At 47.5% G+C, this 27,038-nt stretch overlaps 1 protein-coding gene across 1 annotated transcript in view; it reads left to right on the forward strand.

The window, feature by feature from the left end:
- Positions 1–27,038, forward strand: part of LOC137425824 (1-phosphatidylinositol 4,5-bisphosphate phosphodiesterase eta-2-like) — a 368,966-nt gene that overhangs the window by 78,763 nt on the left and 263,165 nt on the right. The window contains exon 2 of the mRNA XM_078775526.1: positions 24,830–24,976. Within this exon, the coding sequence (XP_078631652.1) occupies positions 24,830–24,976 (147 nt within the window). The remainder of the gene's footprint in view (positions 1–24,829; positions 24,977–27,038) is intronic.

Raw genomic sequence — 27,038 nt, forward strand, 5'->3', positions numbered from 1 at the left:
GGCCGACGCCACCATGCTGGCGCACCCGGCGCGCGATGCACCGATCGCGCTCACCCCCGACGCGTCAGATTATGCGGTGGGCGCGGTGCACGAGCAATGGATGCGTGGTGCTTGGCAACCGCTGGCGTTTTTCAGCCGGCAGCTTCGCCCGCACGAACGCCGGTACAGCACCTTCGACCGCGAGTTGCTCGGACTCCACCTGGCGGTCCAACACTTCCGCCATCTGCTGGAGGGCCGCCCGTTCACGGCCTTCGTTGACCACAAGCCCCTTGTGTTCGCGATGGCCAAGGTCGCCGAGCCATGGTCGGCACGGCAGCAGCGCCACCTCTCTGAAGTGTCCGAGTACACGATGGACATCCGTCACGTGGCGGGTTAGGACAACCCGGTGGCGGATTGCCTTTCCCGGTCCGTCGTGCACGCGGTCCACCTCGGGGTCGACTATGCCCGGATGGCGGAGGCCCAGACCGCCGACCCCGGCGTCCAGGCCTTGCGAACTGCCGTCACGGGCCTCCGCGTCACAGAGGTGCCGTTCGACGCCGTGGGCACGGCCCTCCTATGCGACGTCTCCCTCGGCCGGCCTCACCCCATCGTGCCCACTGGCTGGCAGCGCCCGGTGTTCGACGCCATCCACGGCCTGTCCCACCCTGGCGCGAGGGCATTCCATAAACTCGTCGGGGCAAAGTTCGTCTGGCATGGCCTCCGGAAGGACGTCCGCGACTGGGCCAGGACGTGCCTCGCATGCCAGCGCGCAAAGGTCCACCGCCACACCCAGGCACCGTTGGCCCCGTTTACGGTGCCCGAGCGGCGGTTCGACCACGAGGACGTCGACTGGGTGGGACCTCTGCCCCCCTCGCAAGGGTTCACCCACCTCCTCACCATGGTCGACCGCACCACACGGTGGCCGGAGGCCGTCCCATTGGCGGCGACGTCTGCGGCTGAGGTGGCGCAAGCCTTTATCGCCACTTGGGTTGCCCGGTTCGGTGCCCTCTCGGACATCTCGTCCGACCGCGGCCCCCAGTTCACCTCGGAGCTCTGGGCCGCGGTTGGCGCAACGACTCGGGGTGAAGCTACACCACACCACGGCCTACCACCCCCAGGCCAATGGCCTGTGCGAGCGCTTTCATCGCTCCATGAAGGCCACGCTCCGGGCCAGCCTCGACTCCCCTGGGTCCTGCTGGGCCTCAGGACGGCGCCCAAGGACGACCTGCGCGCGTCCTCGGTGGAGCTGGTCTTCGGGCAACCACTGCGGGTACCGGGTGAATTTATCCCCAACTCCACGGCTCCTTGGTCCGCCCACAACAGCGCTCCGCCCTTCAGGAGACCGCCCGAAGGTTCGCCCCGGTGCCAACGGCACACCACGGTTGCCCGCCTTCCCACGTCGCCCCGGAGCTTCGCACGGCAAAGTACGTGTTCATCCGGCACGACGCCCACCGGGCACCGCTACGACCCCCGTACGGCGGGCCCTTCCGCGTGTTGGAGGCCGGGGACAAGTTTTTCACGGTCGACATCGGCGGTGCCCCGGATCGCATTTCCGTGGACCGCCTCAAGCCGGCCCACCCCGATCCGTACCACCCCCCGCCAGCGGCTCTGCCTCCGCGTCGAGGCCGCCCCCCGGCGGTCGGACCCCCGGCACCCCCGCCAGCAGCTCTACCTCCGCGTCGAGGCCGCCCCCCGGCGGTCGGACCACCGGCACCCCCGCCAGCAGCTCTGCCTCCGCGTCGAGGCCGCCCCCCGGTGGTCAGACCCCCGGCACCCCCAGCCCTGCCGTCCCGCCACCCCCCAGACCGGCACCCATCGCCAGGGGGCGTTTCGGCTAGGTCATCCGGCTTCCCCACAAACTCACCCTTCAGGTGCGTGGGAATTCTGGGGGGGCATGTGTGGCGGACACAAGCAAGGTACACGAATTCAGCGCACCAGCAGGTGGCGCGAACGTCCAGGCGGGGAACTGGCATGCATGCCCCGCCTAAAGACCGATCGGCCACGCCCGGGGACGAGGCGTGGCCTCGGCACATATATGCGGGCTCTAAGCTCGGGCCCGCTCAGTGCTGCAGTTTGAGCTTTCATAATAAAGACTCTTGGTTTTATCAAACGCGTTGTGGCCTACCTCTTTGGCAAGCAAGTTGTGTGCGCAGCACCACACTTCAACGTCATCGCTCATGGTGTTCGGCCGCCATCTTGGAAAAACCGAAAAACGTTGCACCTCTATATCTCCGAAAGCGCTGAATAGAAAAAATTGAGACATGGCTCATTGTAAAGAACACTCCATGGGGAATAAAATATGTTAATGATGATGTCATAGGTGCCTCCATTATGACGTCATAATTCGACAAGTACAAAACTTCATCCGATCAAGATGAAATTTCTTGACAATAATCTCGGAATAAATTAGTTTAGAAAAAAATAATGATGACGTCATCGGTCACGTGGTTTGGCCGCCATATTTGTTTTAACACAAAAGCCTTAAAAACCACTGAAAATACATCGTGGCGAGAGTTTGCAATCTCTGATTGCTCTTGTTGTCCCCCGTCGCACCGCGGAGCGAAAGGGGGACTATGGTTTTCCCCTCCGTCCGTGTGTCCGTCCGTCCGTGCGTGCGTGCGGGCGTGTGTGCATACGTACGTGCGTAAGCGAAGGACCGAATTCCAATTTGGTGTGTCGGTGCAACCCACGTCAAAATCCAAGATGGCCCCCGCCATGTATGTCTGACGCCATGTATGTCTGAAACTTGTAAGCAGAATATCTTGAAAAATAAGCGAAGTACCAACTTCTAATCTGGTGTGTGGGTGTACCTCGGCATAAGGAAGAACGCTATTGAAAATTGGGTCGCCACGTCAACATCCAAGATGGCCGCCACCATATATATGTCTGAACCTTGTGAGCGAAATATCTTGAAAAATAAACGAACTACTAACTTCTAATCTGGTGTGTGGGTGTATCTACGCATAAGGAAGAACACTATTGAAAATTGGGCCGCCACGTCAAAATCCAAGATGGCCACCGCCATGTATGTCTGAACATTGTGAGCGGAATATATTGAAAAATAAGAGAAGTACCAACTTCTAATCTGGTGTGTGGGTGTACCTCGGCATAAGGAAAAACGCTATTGAAAATTGGGTCGCCACGTCAACATCCAAGATGGCCGCCACCATATATATATCTGAACCTTGTGAGCGAAATATCTTGAAAAATAAACGAACAACTAACTTCTAATCTGATGTATGGGTGTATCTATGCATAAGGAATAACACTATTGAAAATTGGGTCGCCACGTCAAAGTCCAAGATGGCCGCCGCCATGTATGTCTGAACCTTGTGAGCGGAATATCTTGAAAAATAAGCGAAGTACCAACTTCTAATCTGGTGTGTGAGTGTATCTAGGCATAAGGAAAAAGGCTATTGAAAATTGGGTCGCCACGTCAAAATCAAAGATGGCCGCCGCCATATATATATGTCTGAAGATTGTGAGCGAAATATTTTGAAAAATAAACGAACTACTAACTTCTAATCTGGTGTGTAGGTGTATCTACCCATAAGGGAGAACGCCATTGAAAATTGGGTCGCCAAGTCAAAATCCAAGATGGCCACCTTGCGTCTTCCACTTTGTCAACTCACATCACTTCACCGACGGGGGACCTAGGCGTAACTCTTGTTCTTGTTTGTATGTGCAACTGAGTGGAGGGACCGCGTGCGAGTGGGAAGCCAATCTATTATTTAAGGAGGGGAAAACTGTGAGCTTAAGAACGTTTGTGTCTTCACACGGGGAGTGGACCTTGTTTTATCTATATAGGGGTTAAGATTAGTTTCCCCAGTATGTGATTGCCCTATGTGGTTTTTCCCTCCGTTTTTATAACAAGGCAGCCATAAAAATCCTCGTTACGCCAACAACAACCGACATACCTGCTGACAGAAACCCGAACATTCCCGAGCAGATTAAACCCCACCTCCCAGGAGTCGTAATTGGCAACTAAACCTTGCCTCGAAAGGTTCGTAACCGACATGCCACACCTTGAGCTTCGTGATTGGTCGTGGAGAGATGGGATGATTTGACGGAGCTCAGGCATTGGACAGTGTGTGACGTCAGAGGAAGAAGGTTTGAGCAGAAGAGGAGGAAGAAGAATCTCTCTCTCTCTTGCTCTCTCTCTCTCTCTCTCTCTCTCTCTCTCTCTCTCTCTCTCTCTCTCAAGGCGGTCGCTTTTGTCTCGGGTGTGCTCATGAAGGGAGCTTAGGAACTTTTGCAATGTTGGAGGAGGGGGTGTTATTCACTGTGGTGCTTTTCAGGGGAGGAGAGAGCCGCATCTCGCTTGGCGGTGGAAGCGAGGAAGCGCCGGTTGGCTGCTTGTTCACGCCTGGGTGTTTTTGATGCCATTTGTTGGTCCATTTCCCACGTGGTTGGCTGCACGGACTGCAGAGACCATCAAGCTCCCAGGCGGACCAAAGCTGAGTACCGGCTGACTCAATAAAATAACTTCTTTTCTTTTATCATTCCCCTGTCTGTTTTTGAGTCTGCGCGGAGGGTCCCTCAAAGTAGAGAATAATTATTTTACCTCCACATTTATTTTGACATTTTATTCTTCACTTTAATTTCATTAAATTCATTATTGTGCATTTCATTTGTTGTGTTGTTTATTTGTTTTGTGGGTTTCGGATAAAACCCGTGAGCTCCGTGCAGGCAAGAACTTTGGTTCCTCCACCCGTGCACGACGGACCAACCGCCAGTTTCGGCTACGCGCCTTGGAGTAAAGCACTGTTACGGCTATTCGTCACCCGGCGGTGTTAACCGTTCGGCTGACAAGACAAGTACAAAACTTCACCCGATCAAGATGAAATTTCTTGAGTATAATCTAGGAATAAATTAGTGGAGAAAAAAAAAATGATGACGTCTTCGGCCATGTGGTTCGGCCACCATATTTGTTTTAACACAAAAGCCTTAAAAACCACTGAAAATACATCCTGGCGAGGGTTTGCAATCTCTGATTGCTCTTTCTTGTTTACCATTGCAGTTTAGTAAAGAATTGACTCGGAATCCAAGCGTCTTGGTCATCTTTTCTTCCAAACGAGAAAATTTCTGGAATTAAAAAAAAATCTACTGCCTTTAAAACTTTTATTTTACTTCAATTAAATGATATATTTGAACACCATAGAGGCATAGAACAAAGATCGCCTTCTTGCCGCTTCCATAAACCTCCAGTTTAGCCGTACTTAGAGAAAATTTTACACCATCTCTCCCAATCAAATTTTCTGCACGTGCTCTCAGCGTTGGGGAATATCGAGATTCAGCCAAAATTGTGGCTCGCAGGGAATATACATAGTGCTCAGAAACGCAAAACAGAGTTGAAAAGACCTGTCCCATGTCCTTTTTCTCAAGACTGCGTGGGGTAAAGTAAAGTGTTCTGTTCTTGAAAGTAAAGATGGCACGCCTACTTGTCGCGTTTGAAGGTGCCACACCCATTATCTTTGTAAGTTGGTGCCACGCCCATTTTCCATGCATAAACATCATGAATGCTTTAAGTTTGGGTTTCTGCTTTGACGGAATTACGACTATTTCAATTTTCAACACTCCACTGATACCTTTCGTTCATTCAACGCTGCAGCCACTCAGATACCGTTTCGAAGACCTGCGCATTACACAGTCATGCCTTTCAGTGACAGTTTTAAGCTTTGGCATTAATCAACTATCTCATGATTTGTGACACCGCCCTTTTTACGTTTGTTCCAGATAGGTCAGTAACTGGAGGAGCAGTTAACGAATGAACAAACAGACCTTTGGTGCTTTATGGTCTAGATCTATTGGGTTTTAACAACATCATTGAACGTGAACAAGCAGCTCAGACTTACTTTGTGAGCTGCAAAACATTTGCGCCATTTGCCTGGAAACCCGAGACCCATGCTGCGCTGATACTGCAGTTCATGCTGCGAGGTGCGTTAAGTAGGTCGTTAGTTTTAACTCCATCATTAAACGATGCACTTCCATGATTTGTAAGGAAAGCTTTTTGGAGTTGGTATCAGGAGTATTAAAGGTAAAACACCTGCAACGTATGTATGGCTAAAAGGCTTATTTTCAGCCTTATTTGTGTGCAATGTTATTCTTTGATTGGGGCTGGCAGGATGACCTAGACCTCAGAGGTACACACACGCACCTCTAAGATGTCTACCTGGGTTTGAATCGTGATCCAGCTATAAACTGTCATCCAAACTGTACCTGGTACGGTTTTCAATATTGTCTCCATCTTGCGTTGGGGGAATTGGTGTGCGGAATGTTTGCCAAATGGGCATCTGGTGTACACGTGGAGTCCTCCATGAGTGTTGATGCATCCAAACTCTACAATCGAACAAATTAATTTTTGTTTTCCCTCGATGTTTCAACCACACGTGCTACGTGCATCCGTTGACTTTTCTCAGGAGTCAAAAAACTCGTTGATTTCCCTCCCATAGAAATGCTAATGAGGGGGTGCGCTATGATGGATGAACAATTTGCTGTTTTGTGATTGTGTATGTGTGTCCTTTTATTTGATTTCTTTACAATTCAACACCCCTTGACAATCTCCACCAAGTTGTGTATACTTGCTGGGAGGTATAAAAGGCACACCGGGGTCAGGTTAGGTCATGGGCAAAATTTCTGGGTACAACCACCAGGGTCAGGTCATGGGCAAAACACCCCCCCCCCCCCCCACACCTCCCCTCCCCTTATTCCCCGCAAGGAACTTATAAGTTATAAGAACAAGGAAGGTGTACACGTCTGAAAATCATAGAAAACTAGAATAGCACAGTCGAGAGCATACCTATGCCAGGCTGAACAGTTTACATTTTGCATCCCACTGATAGGTCGGATCTGTATTCGGACCTGAACCAAAATCGAATCGGCTTGTTCTTGTCATCTAACCAACTCGTCCATAACTTTTTTTTTAAATATCATCTTAGATGTCGCTTTTCTCCCGATCTCTGAATGGTGAAGAATCACTTGAAAATTAAATAATTATCTTATCCGAATCCATATTCAGATCTTCACCAAAGTCGAATCGATTCGTCCTTGTCACACACACAACCTGTCTACCAAGTTTCGTCCAAATCCGTCGCTAACGTTTGAAGATATTGTGCTATACGTCGCTATCACTCAATTGTGAAGAATCTCTTAAAAAATTATACCAGCCGGATGCGGATCTGCATCTTCACAACAATTGAATCGATTCTTACTTGTCACACACCCAACCTCTCCACCAAGATTCGTCCAAATCCATCCACAACTTATTACTTGTCGCTTTTGATGGGGCAGTGTTTTTGTTGTTTTTGGCCCTATCTCCCAATGGTGAAGAATCACTTTAAAAAATTCTAGTAGCCGCCGAATCCGGATCTTCACCAAAATCTAATCATTTCGTCCTCTCACATACGCTACATCTCTGCCAAATTTCGTCCGAATCCGTCCACAACTTTTTGAGATTTTATGAGATATCTTATTCACAGACAGACAGACAGACAGACAGGTGAAAACATAAACTCCATCCACCTTCGGTGGTGGAGGTAACTATATAGTATTCATAGAACACTTACCCACTTACCCTGCACAGTCTTGGGAAGGACTTGATGCGAGCCAACTGTTCTGTTTTTTAAAGGTTATTTTTTTCTTTGATCTAATATGGCTGTCAGACCAGTGACTGATGACGTCACTTTTATCAAACTATATTTCCCATGGGAGTTGATCAATTAGTTAAAATTTTGCAATGATCGGTTAAGCAGTTTCAGAGAAGAAGATTTTCAAATATTTTCGCTTACATTCAACATGGCTGCTCATCCTTGTTGATCTATGACATCATAAATTTACACTCTGGTTCCAATCGGATAGAGGATAAGATGTGCGAAGTTTTGTGTTGATTGGATAAGGTTCGTTTTTCTATCCAACATGGCTTCCAGACCATGTGACCGACGATTTATTCGTGAACACCATGGTATCCCCAATGCTTGGGGAGCATGTGTGTGAAGGTTTCCCTCGATCTGTCCAGCCATTCTGGAGAAGAAGATTTTTAAGGGTTTTCGGTAAAATCCAATATGGCTGCCAGACCATGTGACCTGTGATTTATTCATGGAGAGCCTATATTCCCCAAGGCTAGTAGATCATGTGCATGAAGTTTCACATCGATCTGGTCAGCCATTCTGGAGAAGATTTTAAAAGTTTTTTTAATGTTCAGTCTAACATGGCTGCCGAGCCACGTGACCTATGGTGTCATCAATTTAATTCTGTCTACCGAATTCTGCCTAGGTAACTCTCAAACACAGGGGCAATACCCCTGACGCTCACCTGGTAGAATAAACAGTATACTGCACCGACTAAGGGTATTCTAAACCAATTTCAATGGTTACTAGAAGACAGGGCAGCAGGTAGAATCATACCAACATAATCATATGATTTTAAATAAACAAACAAAAAAATACCTATTTTGGGGGCATCGCCTCCTTCCCCCAACCCCCTATACCCTTTAAGGTCCTTTAAGACCCCAATTTTTCTAATGCCTTCAACAAACATTGGTACATCATGGGTGATTGAGATTGTGGTGAAGTTTCATCGAAATTGCGTGTATAGTTTTATGAGAAGAAAGCAAATACCTATTCTGGGTGGCAGCCTGGTGTTGGTTTGGCGGTTAGGGTGCAGGTTTGGGATCCTCGGATCTCCGAGCTCGAATCCCGGTCGATCGCTGAATTAACACCAGGGGGGTTGACTCAGCCTGTCATCCTTCCGAGGTCGGCAAATTGAGCACCAGCTTGCTGGGATGAATGATCCCGGTGTGTACCCCGGCTTAGAATAGGTACACCGTATCCCTGCGCATCGTAAGAGGCGACCAAGGGTTGGCGTCAGGAAGGGCATCCGGCCATAAAAACATTTGCCTCAAACAGGGAACCACGATTGTCATGGGGCCCGCAAGGCTAACCCCCGCTCTAGTGGGGAAAAATGGCCTTAAAACGATCATTCATTCATTCATTCAACAACCCCCCCCCCACCCCCCTCCTTCCTTCCCTCATAGACGCCCAAAGGGGCAGCTTTTTTTAATGCCGTGATCAAACTTTGGTACGTCACGGGTGGTGAAGGTTATGTTGAAGTTTCATCGAAATCGTGTGTGTAGTTTCAGAGGAAAAAGCAAATACCTATTTTGAGGGGTCAACCCTGGATCCACTTTGACCCCCGGTAGTCCAAAGACTTCGATTTTTTTTAATGCCGTGAACAAACTTTAGTCACAACACAACAAATATAATTTGTGCCAAGTTTGGTCACGATCCCATCAGCGGTTTCGGAGAAGCTTCAAGTGTTTACGGACTGACTGACGGACTGATGGACTGACTGATGGACTGACTGATGGGCTGATGGACTGACTGACGGACGGACTGACGGACTGATGGACTGACTGATGGACTGACGGACTGACGGACTGATGGACTGACTGACGGACTCATGGACTGACTGACTGACTGACAGACGGACGGACGGACTGGACAGACTGATGGACTGATGGACTGATGGACTGACTGATGGGCTGACTGATGGGCTGATGGACTGATGGACTGATGGACTGACTGATGGACTGACTGACTGACTGATGAACTGACTGACTGACTGACTGACGGACTGATGGACTGACTGGTGGACTGACGGACTGACGGACTGACGGGCTGATGGACTGACTGACTGACTGACTGACTGACGGACTGATGGACTGACTGGTGGACTGACGGACTGACGGACTGACGGACTGACGGGCTGATGGACTGACTGACGGACTGACTGACTGACTGACTGACTGATGGACTGACTGACGGACTGATGGACTGACTGACGATTGACTGATGGGCTGATGGACTGCCTGACAGACTGATGGACTGACTGATGGGCTGACGCACTGACTGACAGACTGACGGACTGATGGACTGACTGACGGACTGACTGACTGACTGATGAACTGACTGACTGACTGACTGACTGACAGACTGACGGACTGATGGACTGACTGACGGACTGACTGACTGACTGATGAACTGACTGACTGACTGACTGACTGACGGACTGATGGACTGATGGACTGACGGGCTGATGGACTGACTGACTGACTGATGAACTGACTGACTGACGGACTGATGGACTGACAGATTGACGGGCTGATGGACTGACTGACGGACTGACGGACTGACTGATGGACTGACTGACGGACTGATGGACTGACTGACAGACTGACTGATGGGCTGACTGATGGGCTGACGCACTGACTGACAGACTGATGGACTGACTGATGGACTGACGGACTGACTGACGACGCACCATCGCATAAGCTCCACTGAATTTCATTCCAGGTGAGCTACAAATCATACTGATCGGATCTAGCGTTGTACTTGTCGAATTATGACATCATAATGAAGGCACTGATGACACCTCATTAACACATCTTATTTCCCATGGGGAGTACTTGACAATGAGCCAGGTTTCAATTTTTATGCCACCGCTCCTGAAGGTGGCCGGAGGCATTATGTTTTCAGGTTGTCCGTCTGTCCGTACTGGCTAAACCTTGTTTTTCTCAGCAGCCATATGTCCGATTGAGACAAAGTTTTCAGGGTAGGAGTGACACCCATGCAGAATGTTTTTATGTCATAAATTTGTCATTTTGATGTCATCATTTGACAAAATGACAGAATGTCATTTTATGTTAATTGTGATGTCATAGTTCACGTGGTATGGCAGCCATCTTGGATTAAACGCAGATAATGAAAAAATAATTTCGTGGAAACCGCTGAATGGAAAAATTTAAAACTTGGCACATTGTCAATTACTACCAATGGGGAGCAAAAGCATGATAATGATGACATCATCGGTGAAGTGGTAAACCAGCCGTAAATGTTTTAATTGAATGCCTTATCCTAAAAATCTGAAATTGCATGCACATGATCTATGACCGATTTGTATTGAAATATTCAATTTATGACATCATAGGTCACATGGTTTGGCAGCCATATTGGATTCAACCTAAAACCTTTTTAAAAATCTTCTCCCAAACCACTGAAGCGATCGACTCGAAACTTCACGTGTCACTCACTAGGCATGATGATGAAAAATTGATCAGGAAAACGTCATCGATCACATGGTGTGGCAGCCATATTGTATTGAAGGAAAATATTAAATAATTCTATCTCAGAAACCGCTTACCCGATCGATGCTAAACTTTACAAATGACATCTAACACCATTGCTGCGTATAGTTTGAAAATTATGACATTGTAGGTCATGTGGTTTGGCAGCCATCTTGAATAGGAAAACGAACCTTATCCGATCAACATGAAACTTTACAAACGTGATCGCTTACCCATACATATGCAGAGAGTACATTTTTCATGTCATATATCACGTGGTTTTTGGCAGCCATATTAGCTTGAAAGCAGATATTCAAAAAACAAAACCTTCTCTGAAACTGCTTAACCGATCGATGTGAAACCTGTCATGTCTAGTAAAAATGTGATACTTGAAAACAGCTGAAGGGATTTAAATCAAACTTGTTTAATTTTTGGACAGTCAACGAGGATATCTACCCATTACCTTGGGCAGGGATCATGCTGAAGTATATAGGCGACGCAGTCGCATTGTTCTAGTAACCCTGCGCTCGCGAAGCGAAAAAGTGGGGTTAAGCATTCATGTACGTACGTGTCTGCATTTCAGTAAAGTAAAGTGTGTGCCGTGTCTGCATTTAAAAAAATCATTTTCTCGGCAACCGTTGGTCCGATTGACATGAAATTTTCACCATAGGAGGGCCTCCTCCGGTAGAATATTTTCGTCAATATTATGACGTCATAGCTCACGTGGTACAGGCGCCATCTTCGAAAAACGTTACACCTCTATATCTCCCAAACTGCTCAATGGAAAAAAATGGAAACATGGCTCATTGTCAAGTACTCACCATGGGGAATAAGATATGTTGATGATGATGTCATCGGTGCCTTAATTATGACGACATAATTCGACAGGTACAACACTTGATCTAATCAGTATGAAAAAAATATATTCCGCTGCCCCATTCCGCTGCCCCATTCCGCTGCAACTGTTACTCCGATTGGCACGAAATTTTCAGAATATGAGCGGCTCCTCTTGTGGAATTTTTAAAATGATAATTATGACGTCATATGTCACGTGGTACAGGCGCCATCTTGGGAAAATCGAAAAAGGTTGCACCTCTATATCCCCGAAACCGCTCCATGGAAAAAAACGGAAACATGGCTCATTGTCAAGCACTCCCCTTGGGGAATAAGATATGTTAATGATGATAATAATAATAACAAGTGAATCCTCTTGGATTGCGCTGAGGTTCGGGCTTGGAATTTCTAGGAGGAAGTATAATTTGTATGCAATGAAAGTACATGTAATATGGGATCGAGTAAGATCGAGTAAGCTTCACCATTGCGCGTGCGCGAATTTACGTCACGTCGGCAGCGAGAAGGCGTTCCCCAACACGAACCAATCAGGAACTGCCACGCCCACTTATATGATCTCCGAATTCCTGTGAGGAATTAGCGTTACACTGGCTGGAAGTCAATCGCTAAAGGCGCTTCCTCAGCGCCAATCACCAGTGCGCGTGCGCGAATTTACGTCACGTCGGCAGCGAGAAGGCGTTCCCCAACACGAACCAATCAGGAACTGCCACGCCCACTTATATGATCTCCGAATTCCTGTGACAGGAATTAGCGTTACACTGGCTGGAAGTCAATCGCTAAAGGCGCTTCCTCAGCGCCAATAATAATGCATTTATTTTATATAGCGCTTTTCAGGGAGCCCAAAGACGCTTTGAAGAGTGCAAAACATAGTGCATAGCAAAACATAAAAACAATTGCAAAAAGACAAGAATCAATAGGGAAATATTCAAAGCAAAAAGGAGGGAGAAGGAGAAGAGATAGTCAGGGGTTAAATGCTGTGGGTTAAATGTTGAATGCAGTGTTGAACAGGTGGGTCTTGAGTGATGTTTTGAATGTGGTGAGTGAGGAGGAGTCTCTGATGGTGTGAGGTAGTGAGTTCCAGAGGGTGGGAGCAGCGATGGAGAAGGCCCTGTCCCCCCAGGATCTGAATTTGGTCCGGATGGGGGGGGGGGTCAGGAGGTTGGTACCAGCAGAGCGGACGTTGCGGGTGGGAGTGTGTCTGGAGAGGAGGTCAGCCAGGTAGGATGGGGCCAGGTTATGGAGGGCTTTGTAGGTCAGGAGGAGGATTTTGTACTGGATTCTCTGGGGGATGGGGAGCCAGTGAAGCTTGTGAAGGACGGGGGTGATGTGGTCACGGGTCCGGGAATGGGTCAGTAGACGGGCAGCGGAGTTCTGAATGTATTGGAGTTTATTGGTGATTGTTGAGGGTGAACCATAGAGGAGGCTATTGCAGTAGTCCAGACGGGAGGTGATGAAGGCGTGGATGAGGGTTTCTGCAGCCATGGAGGAGAGGGATGGACGGAGACGGGCGATGTTTTTCAGGTGAAAGAAGGCTGTCTTTGTGATCTGTTTAGTGTATTTGTCGAAGGAGAGGGAGATGATGCCACGATTCTGGATGTGAGGGGAGGTGGATACTGGGATACCGTCGATGTTGAGGGCAAAGTTATGGGTGGATTTGGTGAGCGTTTTTGGGCCAATGATGATTATTTCAGATTTATCATAGTTAAGTTTGAGGAAGTTGATTTGAAGCCAGGATTTTATTTCAGTGATGCAGTTTGTCAGGATAGAGTGGGTGGCGGTGGAGATGGACTTGGTGGAGATGAAAAGCTGGATGTCATCGGCGAAGCAGTGGAATTGGAGACACTAGGGCATGCCCGTACTATATATATATCTAAAATTATATCCCCCCCCCTCTATTTACATGAAATGGTTTGGTCCATTCGCAAAGCCAAAGCGAACGGCTTGCGAGTACGGTGACAACCCCCCCCCCCCCCCCCTATTTACATGAAATGGTTTGGTCCAAAGCGAACGGCTTGCGAGTACGGTGACAATCCCCCCCCCCTCTATTTACATGAAATGGTTTGGTCCAAAGCGAACGGCTTGCGAGTACGGTGACAATCCCCCCCTCTATTTACATGAAATGGTTTGGTCCAAAGCGAACGGCTTGCGGAGTTTGGTAAAGAAATCGCCATAGCGTGCACAAACGCGCAGGAAAGCGAAAGAATCGCAAATTAGTTTTAATTAGTTTTAAAACATAGTTTAACGGCAACATAGTTTGCCAACGTGAAATAAATGAATACGCTCTCAAATGTGCCGTCCGAGGCAGAGTCTGTTCGCCACGTTCGGCACACGTGATAGCTCGCTGCTCTCTGATTGGTTGAATCGTTTTTTGGACATAGCTCGGTAACTACTTCTCCGATTAATATGAAACCTTGAAAAGGCACATCCTCGGGTCCCCAGCAATATACCTGGCAAGTTTCAAGTATATCGGACCCGTGGTTGTCGAGAAACAGCGGTCACAGACATACAGACATACAGAGATTACTGGAATTATAGATAGACTAGGGCATGCCCGTACGTGGGTGCAATGCCCGTACGTGGGTACGTGGGTACGTGGGTGCGAGTACGGTGACAATCCCCCCCCCTCTATTTACATGAAATGGTTTGGTTCATGAAATGTTTTGGTCCATTCGCAACGCCAAAGCGAACGGCGAACGCTTTACATGAAATGGTTTGGTCCATGAAATGTTTTGGTCCATTCGCAACGCCAAAGCGAACGGCGAACGGCTTGCGAGTACAGTGACAATCCCCCCCCCCCTCTATTTACATGAAATGGTTTTAATTAGTTTTAAAACATAGTTTAACGCCAACATAGCGGCAACATAGTTTGCCAACGTGAAATAAATGAATACGCTCTCAAATGTGCCGTCCGAGGCAGAGTGTGTTCGCCACGTTCGGCACACGCGATAGCTCGCTGCTCTCTGATTGGTTGAATCGTTTTTTGGACATAGCTCGGTAAGTACTTGTCCGATTAATATGAAACCTTGAAAAGGCACATCCTCGGGTCCCCAGCAATATACCTGGCAAGTTTAAAGTATATCGGACCCGTGGTTGTCGAGAAACAGCGGTCACAGACAAACAAACAAACACACATACAGAGATTACTGGAATTATAGATAGATGATGTCATGGTACTTTAATTATGACGTCATAATTCGACAAGTACAATGCTTGATTCGATCAGTATGAATTTTTTTTCTTTGCAATTCTTGGTCCGATTGACACGAAATTTTCACCATGGGAGGATATTTGAATGATTATTATCACGTCATAGGTCACGTGGTACAGGCGCCATCTTGGAAAAACTTCACACCTCTGTATCTCTGAAACCACTCCATTGAAAAATTGAGACCTGGCTCATTGTCACCGACTCTCCATGGGGAATAAGATATGTTAATGATGATGTCATCGGTGCCTTCGTTATGACGTCATAATTCGACAAATACAACACTTATCCATCCGATCATTATTTTAAAATTTTCAGCAACTGTTGGTCTGATGGACACTAAATTTTCACCATAGTAGCGCCTCCTCCTTTGGAATATTTTAGTGATAATCATGATGTCATATGTCATGCATTACAAGCGCCATCTTGGAAAAAACGAAAAACGTTGCACCTCTATATCTCCAAAACCACTCCATGGAAAAAAAATGAAACGTGGCTCATTGTAAATAACTCCATATGGGGAGTATGTGTTGTTAACGATGACGTCATTGGTGCCATAATTATGACGTCATAATTCGACAGGGACAACGCTTAGTCTAATCAGTTTGAAATTTATTGAGGAAGATCTATGCAACAATTATTTAGAGAATATAAATTTATGATGTCATCGCTCACGTGGTCTGGCAGCCATATTGGATCAAAAAAAAAGAAACGTTCAAAAACAGAAGAGTTGGCTCACACCAAGTTGACTGCGCAGGGTAAGTATTCTATGAATACCATCTAGTTTGACATGTAGTGGTTTCAGAGATATAGAGGTGGAAAGTTTTTCCATGATCCCGCCAGTACCACGTGACCTAAGATGTCATAATTATTAATGAAAACTTCTACAGGAGGAGGTGCTCATATGGTGCAACCTTTTGTGTCAATTGGACCAACAATTGCCGAGAAAATGAATTTTAAAAATGCAGACACGTACGTACGTACCCGATTGTTTAACCACGCTTTTTGCTTCGCGAGCGCAGGGTAATAATGACGTGGCTTCGTCCAATTTTCCTTGAATGGAAAGATCGTTCTCCATTGGATTTGATTCAAATCAAAGACACACTTAGCGTGATCAGGAGACGCTTCTGTGTTTTTGAAATCCCGATTCCTGATAAGTGTGCGTTTGAACTCAGATCACGTTCCGATTCACCATAAAAATGGTTCCCAATAAAACAAGTCAAGTGAATCCACTTGGATTCCGCCCAGGTTGGCACATGGAAATTATGATGTAGCATAATTATCATCTCGGGTCAAGATTTGAAATTATGCCATGGTTTTTGTAAAATTGCTACTAGTATTCACATTATGTACTTTCACCAAAACATACATCATCATAGAAACATACATAGAATTTGGGTCCTCTGGGTCATTTGGGTCCTCTGGGTCATTTGGGTCCTCTGGGTCATTTGGGTCCTCTGGGTCATTTGGGTCCTCTGGGTCATTTGGGTCCTCTGGGTCATTTGGGTCCTCTGGGTCATTTGGGTCATTTGGGTCCTCTGGGTCATTTGGGTCCTCTGGGTCATTTGGGTCCTCTGGGTCATTTGGGTCCTCTGGGTCATTTGGGTCCTCTGGGTCATTTGGGTCCTCTGGGTCATTTGGGTCCTCTGGGTCATTTGGGTCATTTGGGTCCTCTGGGTCATTTGGGTCCTCTGGGTCATTTGGGTCCTCTGGGTCATTTGGGTCCTCTGGGTCATTTGGGTCCTCTGGGTCATTTGGGTCCTCTGGGTCATTTGGGTCCTCTGGGTCATTTGGGTCCTCTGGGTCATTTGGGTCCTCTGGGTCATTTGGGTCCTCTGGGTCCTCTGGGTCATTTGGGTCCTCTGGGTCATTTGGGTCCTCTGGGTCATTTGGGTCATTTGGGTCCTCTGGGTCATTTGGGTCCTCTGGGTCATTTGGGTCCTCTGGGTCATTTGGGTCCTCTGGGTCATTTGGGTCCTCTGGGTCATTTGGGTCCTCTGGGTCATTTGGGTCCTCTGGGTCATTTGGGTCCTCTGGGTCCTCTGGGTCATTTGGGTCCTCTGGGTCATTTGGGTCCTCTGGGTCATTTGGGTCCTCTGGGTCATTTGGGTCATTTGGGTCCTCTGGGTCATTTGGGTCATTTGGGTCCTCTGGGTCATTTGGGTCCTCTGGGTCATTTGGGTCCTCTGGGTCATTTGGGTCCTCTGGGTCATTTGGGTCCTCTGGGTCATTTGGGTCCTCTGGGTCATTTGGGTCCTCTGGGTCATTTGGGTCCTCTGGGTCATTTGGGTCCTCTGGGTCATTTGGGTCCTCTGGGTCATTTGGGTCCTCTGGGTCATTTGGGTCCTCTGGGTCATTTGGGTCCTCTGGGTCATTTGGGTCATTTGGGTCCTCTGGGTCATTTGGGTCCTCTGGGTCATTTGGGTCCTCTGGGTCATTTGGGTCCTCTGGGTCATTTGGGTCCTCTGGGTCATTTGGGTCATTTGGGTCGTCTGGGTCATTTGGGTCCTCTGGGTCATTTGGGTCCTCTGGGTCATTTGGGTCCTCTGGGTCATTTGGGTCCTCTGGGTCATTTGGGTCCTATATTCCTATCCTATAACATATATATCTCCTATAACCTATCCTATAAATATAGATTTGATGACGTCATGTTTACACATCTGAGCGACAGAAATGAGCGACAGAAATGAGCGACAGAAATGGGTGACAGAAACTAGCTTCACTTTTGAGCGCCCGAAATTCCCAGGCAAACGCTATAACGCACCAGGTTTACAACCTGTGCGTTAATAAACTGCGCTGGGACGCGGACTCGTTTGCATCGGAGCCCCGGGCCCGGCTCATGGCAAATGACGATTGAAAGTTCCACTTGGATACAGATCATGGAGCAGGTCCAGCACGGCTCGAGTGGAAGCGGCGAATCGCTCGCACTGCGCTCGCTGCACTTTAACCTGTTGTGCGGTTTGTGGGACCGTTGGGGGACGCGAGCGGACGGACGCACCCACAGAGAGGACCCCGTAGGAACCGCAGGCTACACGCCAACCGAGTTGTCCCGAGGAGGGAGTCGAACGTCTGCAACTACGAACATGGTGGTGACGAAACATCAATTTCAGCTTTTTTTGGGCCCCTTCGCCTCTCCCTACACCCCTTTCCCCATTCAAGACCTCCCCACGATCCTCAACATCCCCCGCCCACCACCCAGAGAATGGAGCGGCTCAAAATACCATTTTTACCCTCCGAGGCCGCACGTGGAATGACGTAACACGAACGTGGAATGACGTAACACGAACGTGCAATGACTTCTTACAGACCATTATGTCATTCTCACGGTGCTCTTATTTAACATTTTTGTTTCTCTGTTTCAATTGCACCGCTCCCTCTACTCTAACCACTCCCTATACTCTAACCACTCCCTATACTCTAACCACTCCCTATACTCTAACCACTCCCTATACTCTAACCGCTCCCTATACTCTAACCGCTCCCTATACTCTAACCGCTCCCCATACTCTAACCACTCGCTATACTCTAACCGCTCCCTCTACTCTAACCACTCCCTATACTCTAACCACTCCCTATACTCTAACCGCTCCCCATACTCTAACCGCTTCCTATACTCTAACCGCTCTCTATACTCTAACCGCTCCCTATATTCTAACCGCTGCCTCTGCTTTAACTGGTCCCAGTAGTGCCTTAACCACTCCCTATACTCTAACCACTCCCTATACACTAACCACTCCCTATACTCTAACCGCTCTCAATACTCTAACCGCTTTGTATACTCTAACCACTCCCTATACTCTAACCACTCCCTATACTCTAACCACTCCCTATACTCTAACCACTCCCTATACTCTAACCGCTCCCTATACTCTAACCGCTCCCTATACTCTAACCGCTCCCTATACTCTAACCGCTCCCTATACTCTAACCGCTCCTCATACTCTAACCACTCGCTATACTCTAACCGCTCCCTCTACTCTAACCACTCCCTATACTCTAACCGTTCCCTATACTCTAACCACTCCCTATACTCTAACCGCTCCCTATATTCTAACCGCTCCCTCTGCTTTAACTGGTCCCAGTAGTGCCTTAACCACTCCCTATACTCTAACCACTCCCTATACACTAACCACTCCCTATACTCTAACCGCTCTCAATACTCTAACCGCTTTGTATACTCTAACCACTCCCTATACTCTAACTGCTCCCTATACACTAACCACTCCCTATACACTAACCACTCCCTATACACTAACCACTCCCTATACTCTAACCGCTTCCTTTACTCTAACCGCTCCCTTTACTCCAACTGCTCTCTATACTTTTTCACATCTCCGCCGCCGTTGGTGGAGCCCTCACCAGCCAAGATCGATTTACAGAAAGCTGCAGTGCAGCACGGGGGTGTTAGGGAGGTGTTTGGGAGATGTTAGGAGGTGTTAGGGTGGTGCTAGGAGTGTGTTAGGGGTTTTTAGGAGGTTTTAGGAGGTTGTTGGGGGTGGTGCTATGGGAGGTGTTAGGGGGTGTTGGGAGGTGTTAGTGGGGTGATAGGGGGTGTTCGGGGTTGTTGGGGGGTGGTGTTGTGGGGTGTCTTAGAGGGGTGTTAGAATGTGTTAGGGGGTGTTAGTGAGGTGTTAGGGTATGTTAGGGGCTTGGGGGTGGTGTTATGGGGTGTGTAATAGGGGTGTTCGTGGGGTGTTAGGGAGGGTGTTAGAGAGATCTTTGGGGGTGTTAGTGGGGTGCTAGGGGGTTATTGGGGGGTGGCATTAGGGGAAGTGTTAGAGGGTGTTGGGAAGTGTTAGGAGGGTGTTGGTGGAGTGTTAGGGGGTTGTTTGGGGGTGTTGGGGGAGGTTTGTGGGATGTTTTAGAGGGGTATTAGAATGTGTTAGGGGGGTGTTAGTGAGGTGTTAGGCTATGTTAGGGGCTTAGGGGGTGGTGTTATGGGGTGTGTTAGGGGGTGTTCGTGGGGGTGTTAGGGAGGGTGTTGGTGGAGTGTTTGGGGGTGTTGGGGGATGTTTGTGTGGGGAATGTTAGGGGGTGTTAGCGAATGTTAGGGGGATGTAAGTCGTTGCCAAGCAGGTCAATTGGCGCCGTTAATTTGGAGATGTTTTACTCCTTGGACCGATCCACATATAAAGCGGCTGTAAATGTGATCAATGTGGTTCTATCTGCGACCGCTGTGCCACTGCCTGTGTGTCTGCGCTGCTCCCTGGTCCCTCATACCTGCACACCTTAGTAATTACTCACCTTCATCGGTAAGACCGTTCTTTACTCGAAATACAAATGCTTTGTCGTCATCGTCCACCCATGATCTACAGGAACACGGTCGTGCCCTGATCCACCATCACGATCGTCTAGGCACACGATCCACCCTAGGACGAGCATGATCCTGAGCGGGTCCCGTCGATGCACTCGCTCTATGTCTGCGCACTCTCACCGACTTGCACTCCTACTTGGTTGTGCCCAATTACCGGTGTTCATGTGAGAGGATGGAGGCCGGAGAGCGGTGCAGTAGACGGGAGAGGGAGGGGATAGGTAAAAAGGGATGGAGTTGGGTGGTTATCGGAATAGTACTGCAGACACAGTACCGTGAATTCGGGCATTAGGCGGACAGGTTGCTCGGAGTGACTCTCCCGCCCCTTTACCCCCCCCCCCCCCTGGACATCGACAACCGGCATGTCAGAGGGACTAGATCACGGGTGGTGCACTCCTCTGTCCGAGCATCTGTCTCGCACGACCGACCATGCGGGCTAGCTCGTTATAGCTTTTGGCAAACTGTGCTCCACCAAAACGTAGCCATGGCTACTTCTAAGGATTTGAAACCTTCCCAGGAGAGCGAAGGTAAGTCATTTCATCATCGCATTTTTGCGTGCGGTCTGGAAACACACACGGACAAGATTACATAAAGTTAATGGTCTCTGCTCGGAGCTTGCAGCTTGCATTACATTCGGACAGCTGCTCTTTCGCTCCCTTTCCACAATATGAACAAATGAACAACACGATGTATCATTCCGACTTTGTGATCGCACGATGCAGATTAAAGTGCCATCATGTGCTTCGCACGCATTACCAGCGCAGACGCCTTGAGAAGCAATTGTGTTCAAATGTTTCTGTTTGACGCCGTGTTTGTTGCGCGCAATATTGCCATCCGAAGTCTTTCCACCCTGTTGGACAGCCTAATAATTGTCTGCCACATGCATTTTCTGCTGAACTCGGTCTTGGACAGCCAAATAATTGTCCGCCACGTGCATTTTTATCTGAACTCGGTGTTGGGCAGGCTAATCATTTTCCGCCACACGCTTCTTTAGCCGATATCGGTCTTGGACAGCCAAATAATTGTCCACCACATGCCTTTTTTTGCTAACCTCGGTCTTGGACAGCCTAATAATTGTCTGCAACATGCATTTTTAGCTGACCTCGCTCTTGGACAGCCAACTAATTGCCCACCACGTGCATTTTTAGCTGAACTCGGTCTTGGACATCCAAATAATTGTCCACTACATGCATTTTTAGCTGACCTCGGTCTTGGACAGCCAAATAATTGTCCAGCACACGATTTTATTTAGCTGACCTCGGTCTTGGACAGCCAAATAATTGTCCAGCACACGATTTTATTTAGCTGACCTCGGTCTTGGACAGCCAAATAATTGTCCAGCACACGATTTTATTTAGCTGACCTCGGTCTTGGACAGCCAAATAATTGTCCACCTCATGCTTTTTTTGCTAAGCTCGGTCTTGGACAGCCTAGTAATTGTCCACCACATGCATTTTTAGCTGACCTCGGTCTTGGACAGCCCAATAATTGTCCGCCGTACGCCTTTTTTTTTAGCTGACCCCAGTCTTGGACAGGTAAATAATTGTCCACCTTATGCTTTTTTTGCTGACCTTGGTCTTCGACAGCCAAATAATAATTGTCTGCCACATGCATTTTTACCTGACCGCAGTCTTAGACAGCCAACTAATTGTCTGCCGCATGCCTTTTTTAGCTGAGCTTGGTCTTGGACGGGTGAATAATTGTCCACCTCATGCTTGTTTAGCTGACCTCGTTCTTGGACAGCCTAATAATTGTCTGCAACATGCATTTTTAGCTGACCTCGCTCTTGAACAGCCAACTAATTGTCCACCACGTGCATTTTTAGCTGAACTCGATCTTGGACAGCCAAATAATTGTCCACTACATGCATTTTTAGCTGACCTCGGTCTTGGACAGCCAAATAATTGTCCACCACACGCTGTTTTAGCTGACCGTGGTCTTGGACAGCCAAATCAAATAATTGTCCACCACATGCATTTTTAGCTGACCTCGGTCTTGGACAGCCAAATAATTGTCCGCCGCACATTTTTTAAGATGACCTCGGTCTAGGACAGCCAAATAATTGTCCACCACATGCATTTTTAGCTGACCTCGGTCTAGGACAGCCAAATAATTGTCCACCACACGCTGTTTTAGCTGACCGTGGTCTTGGACAGCCAAATCCAATAATTGTCCACCACATGCATTATTAGCTGAACTCGGTCTTGGACAGCCAAATAATTGTCCGCCGCACATTTTTTTTAGCTGACCTCGGTCTAGAACAGCCAAATAATTGTCCACCACACGCTGTTTTAACTGACCGTGGTCTTGGACAGCCAAATCCAATAATTGTCCACCACATGCATTTTTAGCTGAACTCGGTCTTGGACAGCCAAATAATTGTCTGCCGCACATTTTTATTAGCTGACCTCGGTCTTGGACAGCCAAATAATTGTCCAGCACACGATTTTATTTAGCTGACCTCGGTCTTGGACAGCCAAATAATTGTCCACCTCATGCTTTTTTTGCTAAGCTCGGTCTTGGACAGCCTAGTAATTGTCCGCCACATGCATTTTTAGATGACCTCGGTCTTGGACAACCTAATAATTGTCCACCACACGCTTCTTTAGCCGATATCGGTCTTGGACAGACAAATAATTGTCCACCTCATGCTTTTTTTGCTAAGCTCGGTCTTGGACAGCCTTATAATTGTCCAGCACACGATTTTATTTAGCTGACCTCGGTCTTGGACAGCCAAATAATTGTCCAGCACACGATTTTATTTAGCTGACCTCGGTCTTGGACAGCCAAATAATTGTCCACCTCATGCTTTTTTTGCTAAGCTCGGTCTTGGACAGCCTAGTAATTGTCCGCCACATGCATTTTTAGCTGACCTCGGTCTTGGACAACCTAATAATTGTCCACCACATGCATTTTTAGCTGACCTCGGTCTTGGACAGCCCAATAATTGTCCGCCGTACGCCTTTTTTAGCTGACCTCAGTCTTGGACAGGTAAATAATTGTCCACCTTATGCTTTTTTTGCTAACCTTGGTCTTCGACAGCCAAATAATTGTCTGCCACATGCATTTTTACCTGACTGCAGTCTTAGACAGCCAACTAATTGTCTGCCGCATGCCTTTTTTATCTGAGCTTGGTCTTGGACAGGTGAATAATTGTCCACGTCATGCTTGTTTAGCTGACCTCGGTCTTGGACAGCCAACTAATTGTCCGCCGCACATTTTTAAGCTGACCTCGGTCTTGGACAGTTAAATAATTGTCCGCCACGCGCTTTTTCAGCCGATATCGGTCTTCGACAGCCAAATAATTGTCTGCCACATGCTTTTTTAACTGACCTCGGTCTTGAACAGCAAAATAATTGTCCAGCTCACGATTTTTTTAGCTGACCTTTGTCTTGAACAGCCAAATAATTGTCCAGCGCATGCTTTTTTAGCTGACCTAAATCTTGGACAGCCTAATAATTGTCCTTGTCGTGCTTTTTTTAGCTGGCCTCGGTCTTGGACAGCCAAATGTAAAGAAAAGATCAAGGTTTTGGATGGGGGAAGATAAGAGATGGTGGTGAACAACTGTTTTAAAGACCTGGAGGGAGGAGTGGGATTGAAGGGAGTGAGGGAGTTTGTTCCAGAGGTGGGAGAAAAGGGGAATGAAAGAGTGAAGCTGAGCAGAGAGCCCAGATTTTGGCAGTTTAACCATAAGAGGGTTGCAGGCAGATCTTGTGCGACCTGTAGGAATATTTGGAGGACAGAGCACAGAGAGAGCTGGGGGAGCAAGGCCGGAGAGGAGTCGGTAGAAGACAGAAAGACCACCAACCTGCCTGCGTTGAGTGAGTGAAAGGCCCTCGGAGTTAGCTTCATCGCAGGAGATTAAAGCTAGACCGTTATGGTCTAGTGGCTTTGTTGTTATGTTGCTATTGCTGTTGTTGTTATGGTCTAGTTGCTTTGTTGTTATGTTGCTATTGCCATTGTTGTTATGTTGCTATTTATGTCGCTATTTGTTATGTTGCTATATAGGTCTAGTTGCTATTGTTGTTATGGTCTATTAGCTTCACCGTTGCAGACATAAGTAAACTTTTCCTGTTGCTCATGCCCATATCATAAACAATTTGTTAACGAAATAGACTGATATCGCTGCTGGACGGTTACAATTAACAGATAAACGGGTTTGGGAGTTTTGATGAACCAAATTGCCATAAAATGTTGTTCGGCGGAATGACTGAATTTGTTCTGCATCATATTGATCGTGGCTTTTGAAGCACTGTTTTCATTGCATACCCTTCCTGATCACCTGGTGTTTGTATATACCTGAAGCCAGAGCATTGTTCATGTTGCATGACAAACGCATTGCTCGCCTTGCTTCTCCCCGCAGTGGAACGATGTCTCAGCCTCATGCAGGCAGGCAGCGCAATGACCAAGCTGAAGGGCAGCCCAAGGGGCCTCCCTCGTGTCTACTTTCTGGATCGGCAGCGAAGCTCCGTCTGCTGGAGACCCTCCCGCAAGCAAGACCGTGCCAAGAGTAAGTTCCCGAACAATTGTGCCTCTTTGTGTTCCTTGAGAAACTACGAAAGTTACGAAAGGAACAGCTTAATATGAATTGCAAGTTATATTTTGAACACAGTACATTGGGTCTGAATTCATCCCGATCCGCATGAGCAAAGAGGAGTGGGATACCTTTTTACTCTGTCTGCCTGTCTGGCAGTGAAACAAATTTGAAAATCATTCCAAACAGGAAACCTACTGTTTATAAGGATGCCATAAAGGACACAAACAACAGGCACGAAGAACTAATGTAACGTGTTTGACAGGGTGGTGTAAAAGACGCTGCATCAGCGGCGGTAAACTTCCAAAAATGTTTTCTTATACAACCTTTAAAATCTTTATTTTATTTTATTTGAATCACATACTTGAACACTAGACCACAAATTGCCTTTTGACACCTTCAACCCCATTTTATTTACCAGTAGTCTATTTGCACAAAATATTCCGGAATTTTACGCCATCACGACCAATCAAATTTGGCGCTTGCAGACCCCGCCCATGCCCTTATTTCAAGACTGTCCAGGGTAAGGTGTTCTATGAACTCTCTAGTTTATATATCGTTTTTCATGCAACAATAATATATAATTAAAATAACACTGAACAAACAAAAAAGTTTATATGTCATGCTCCGCCACCACTTTCCCCACAGCTTTTGAGCACAATACTCTTGAAGCCCTATAATGAGATACACAATGGACATAAAACGTAGATATTACAGACTTACACAACCCTTACTTAGACACAGAGGGCAAGGAAGCGAAGATTGGGGCAAGTGAAGAAAGGAACGGAAAGCGAGGGGTTAATAAAATACATGGGGGATAAGGATGGGGGATAATGCCATACCAAGGTCTGGCTTGATAGTTTGGTGGGTCACCTGGTCCGTGCAGCTCTCTGGCAAGTCTGATCGAGCACTACGGTGTATGTGGAGGTAGGTGTTACAATACAAACAGGTAGATAGTGAAGGCATGAACAGGTAAAAGCTGAATCCACAACCAACACGCTTCAATGCTTCATCGGATGTTTTGGGGTTGCTGTGCTGTCTCTGGCACTGAATGCCTTGAATGTGTGCATGGCATCATGAAATCAGGAGATTACCAAGGCATTTTGGAGCGTAATGTTCAACCCGGTGTCAAAAAGCTGGGTCTCCATTGATGGTCATGGGTCTTGGAGCAGGACAATGACCCCAAACATACTTCAAAAAGCACTCAGGAATGGTTCAAGATAAAATGCTGGATTGTTCTGAAGTGGCCAGCAATGAGTCCAGATCTAAATCCCATTGAACACCTGTAGGGCCTCAGCCCGGCCACTCTGTCAACAGACAGAGATTTATTCTTTGGTCCCCATTGGCTGAACATCAAGCAGAGCTGCCAATCCAGATTTCGGGCTTATTTGCCTCTTATGAAGGCGCCTTTTTTTTAAATTATAATAAAAAGGTTTTAAAAATCAAACATTTAAACAGCCTTGGACGTGCACCTTGACCCCACGGCCAAGGCACACCATCCATCAAGACTGTCCCATTGGCATACACATGCACCTCAACCCAAAGGCTGAAGTACATGGTCAATCAAAGCACATGCATCCTGACCCCAAAGGGCCAAAATGCATGGTCATACAATTGGACCCCTCCTCCATAGGAGTGAGTCCCCATGACTTGACCACATGGTGCTCACCATTAAAGCTAGGAGGTGCCTTCATTCATATATATTGTTATGTCGGGGGGTAAAGGAATATCTAGAGCCAGCTAGATCTGTATAGGCAACATGCTTCGACTGTCGCGATAGGGAATCTACCTGTAATAAGTTCTGTGTTTTTTTAGGTGGTTTGTCGGGGTAAGAGTATACCTGTGAACATATAAGGATGTTCGTGTGTTAAATAGTTGTAGGGACTAAGATAAACCCGTGTGTCAGACCTGCTGATCATTCCTTTATCCCTTATGGCAGCGCACACATATAAACACATAGATAGGCCTTTTAGTGCAACATTAAATAGATCCCTTCCCTTACAATGACCTTGGAAGAAGACCGGCAGGAAGCCAGATA

The sequence above is a fragment of the Myxine glutinosa genome, chromosome 4 (genome assembly GCF_964187855.1).
Source record: "Myxine glutinosa chromosome 4, kmMyxGlut1.1, whole genome shotgun sequence".
Taxonomy (NCBI): domain Eukaryota; kingdom Metazoa; phylum Chordata; class Myxini; order Myxiniformes; family Myxinidae; genus Myxine; species Myxine glutinosa.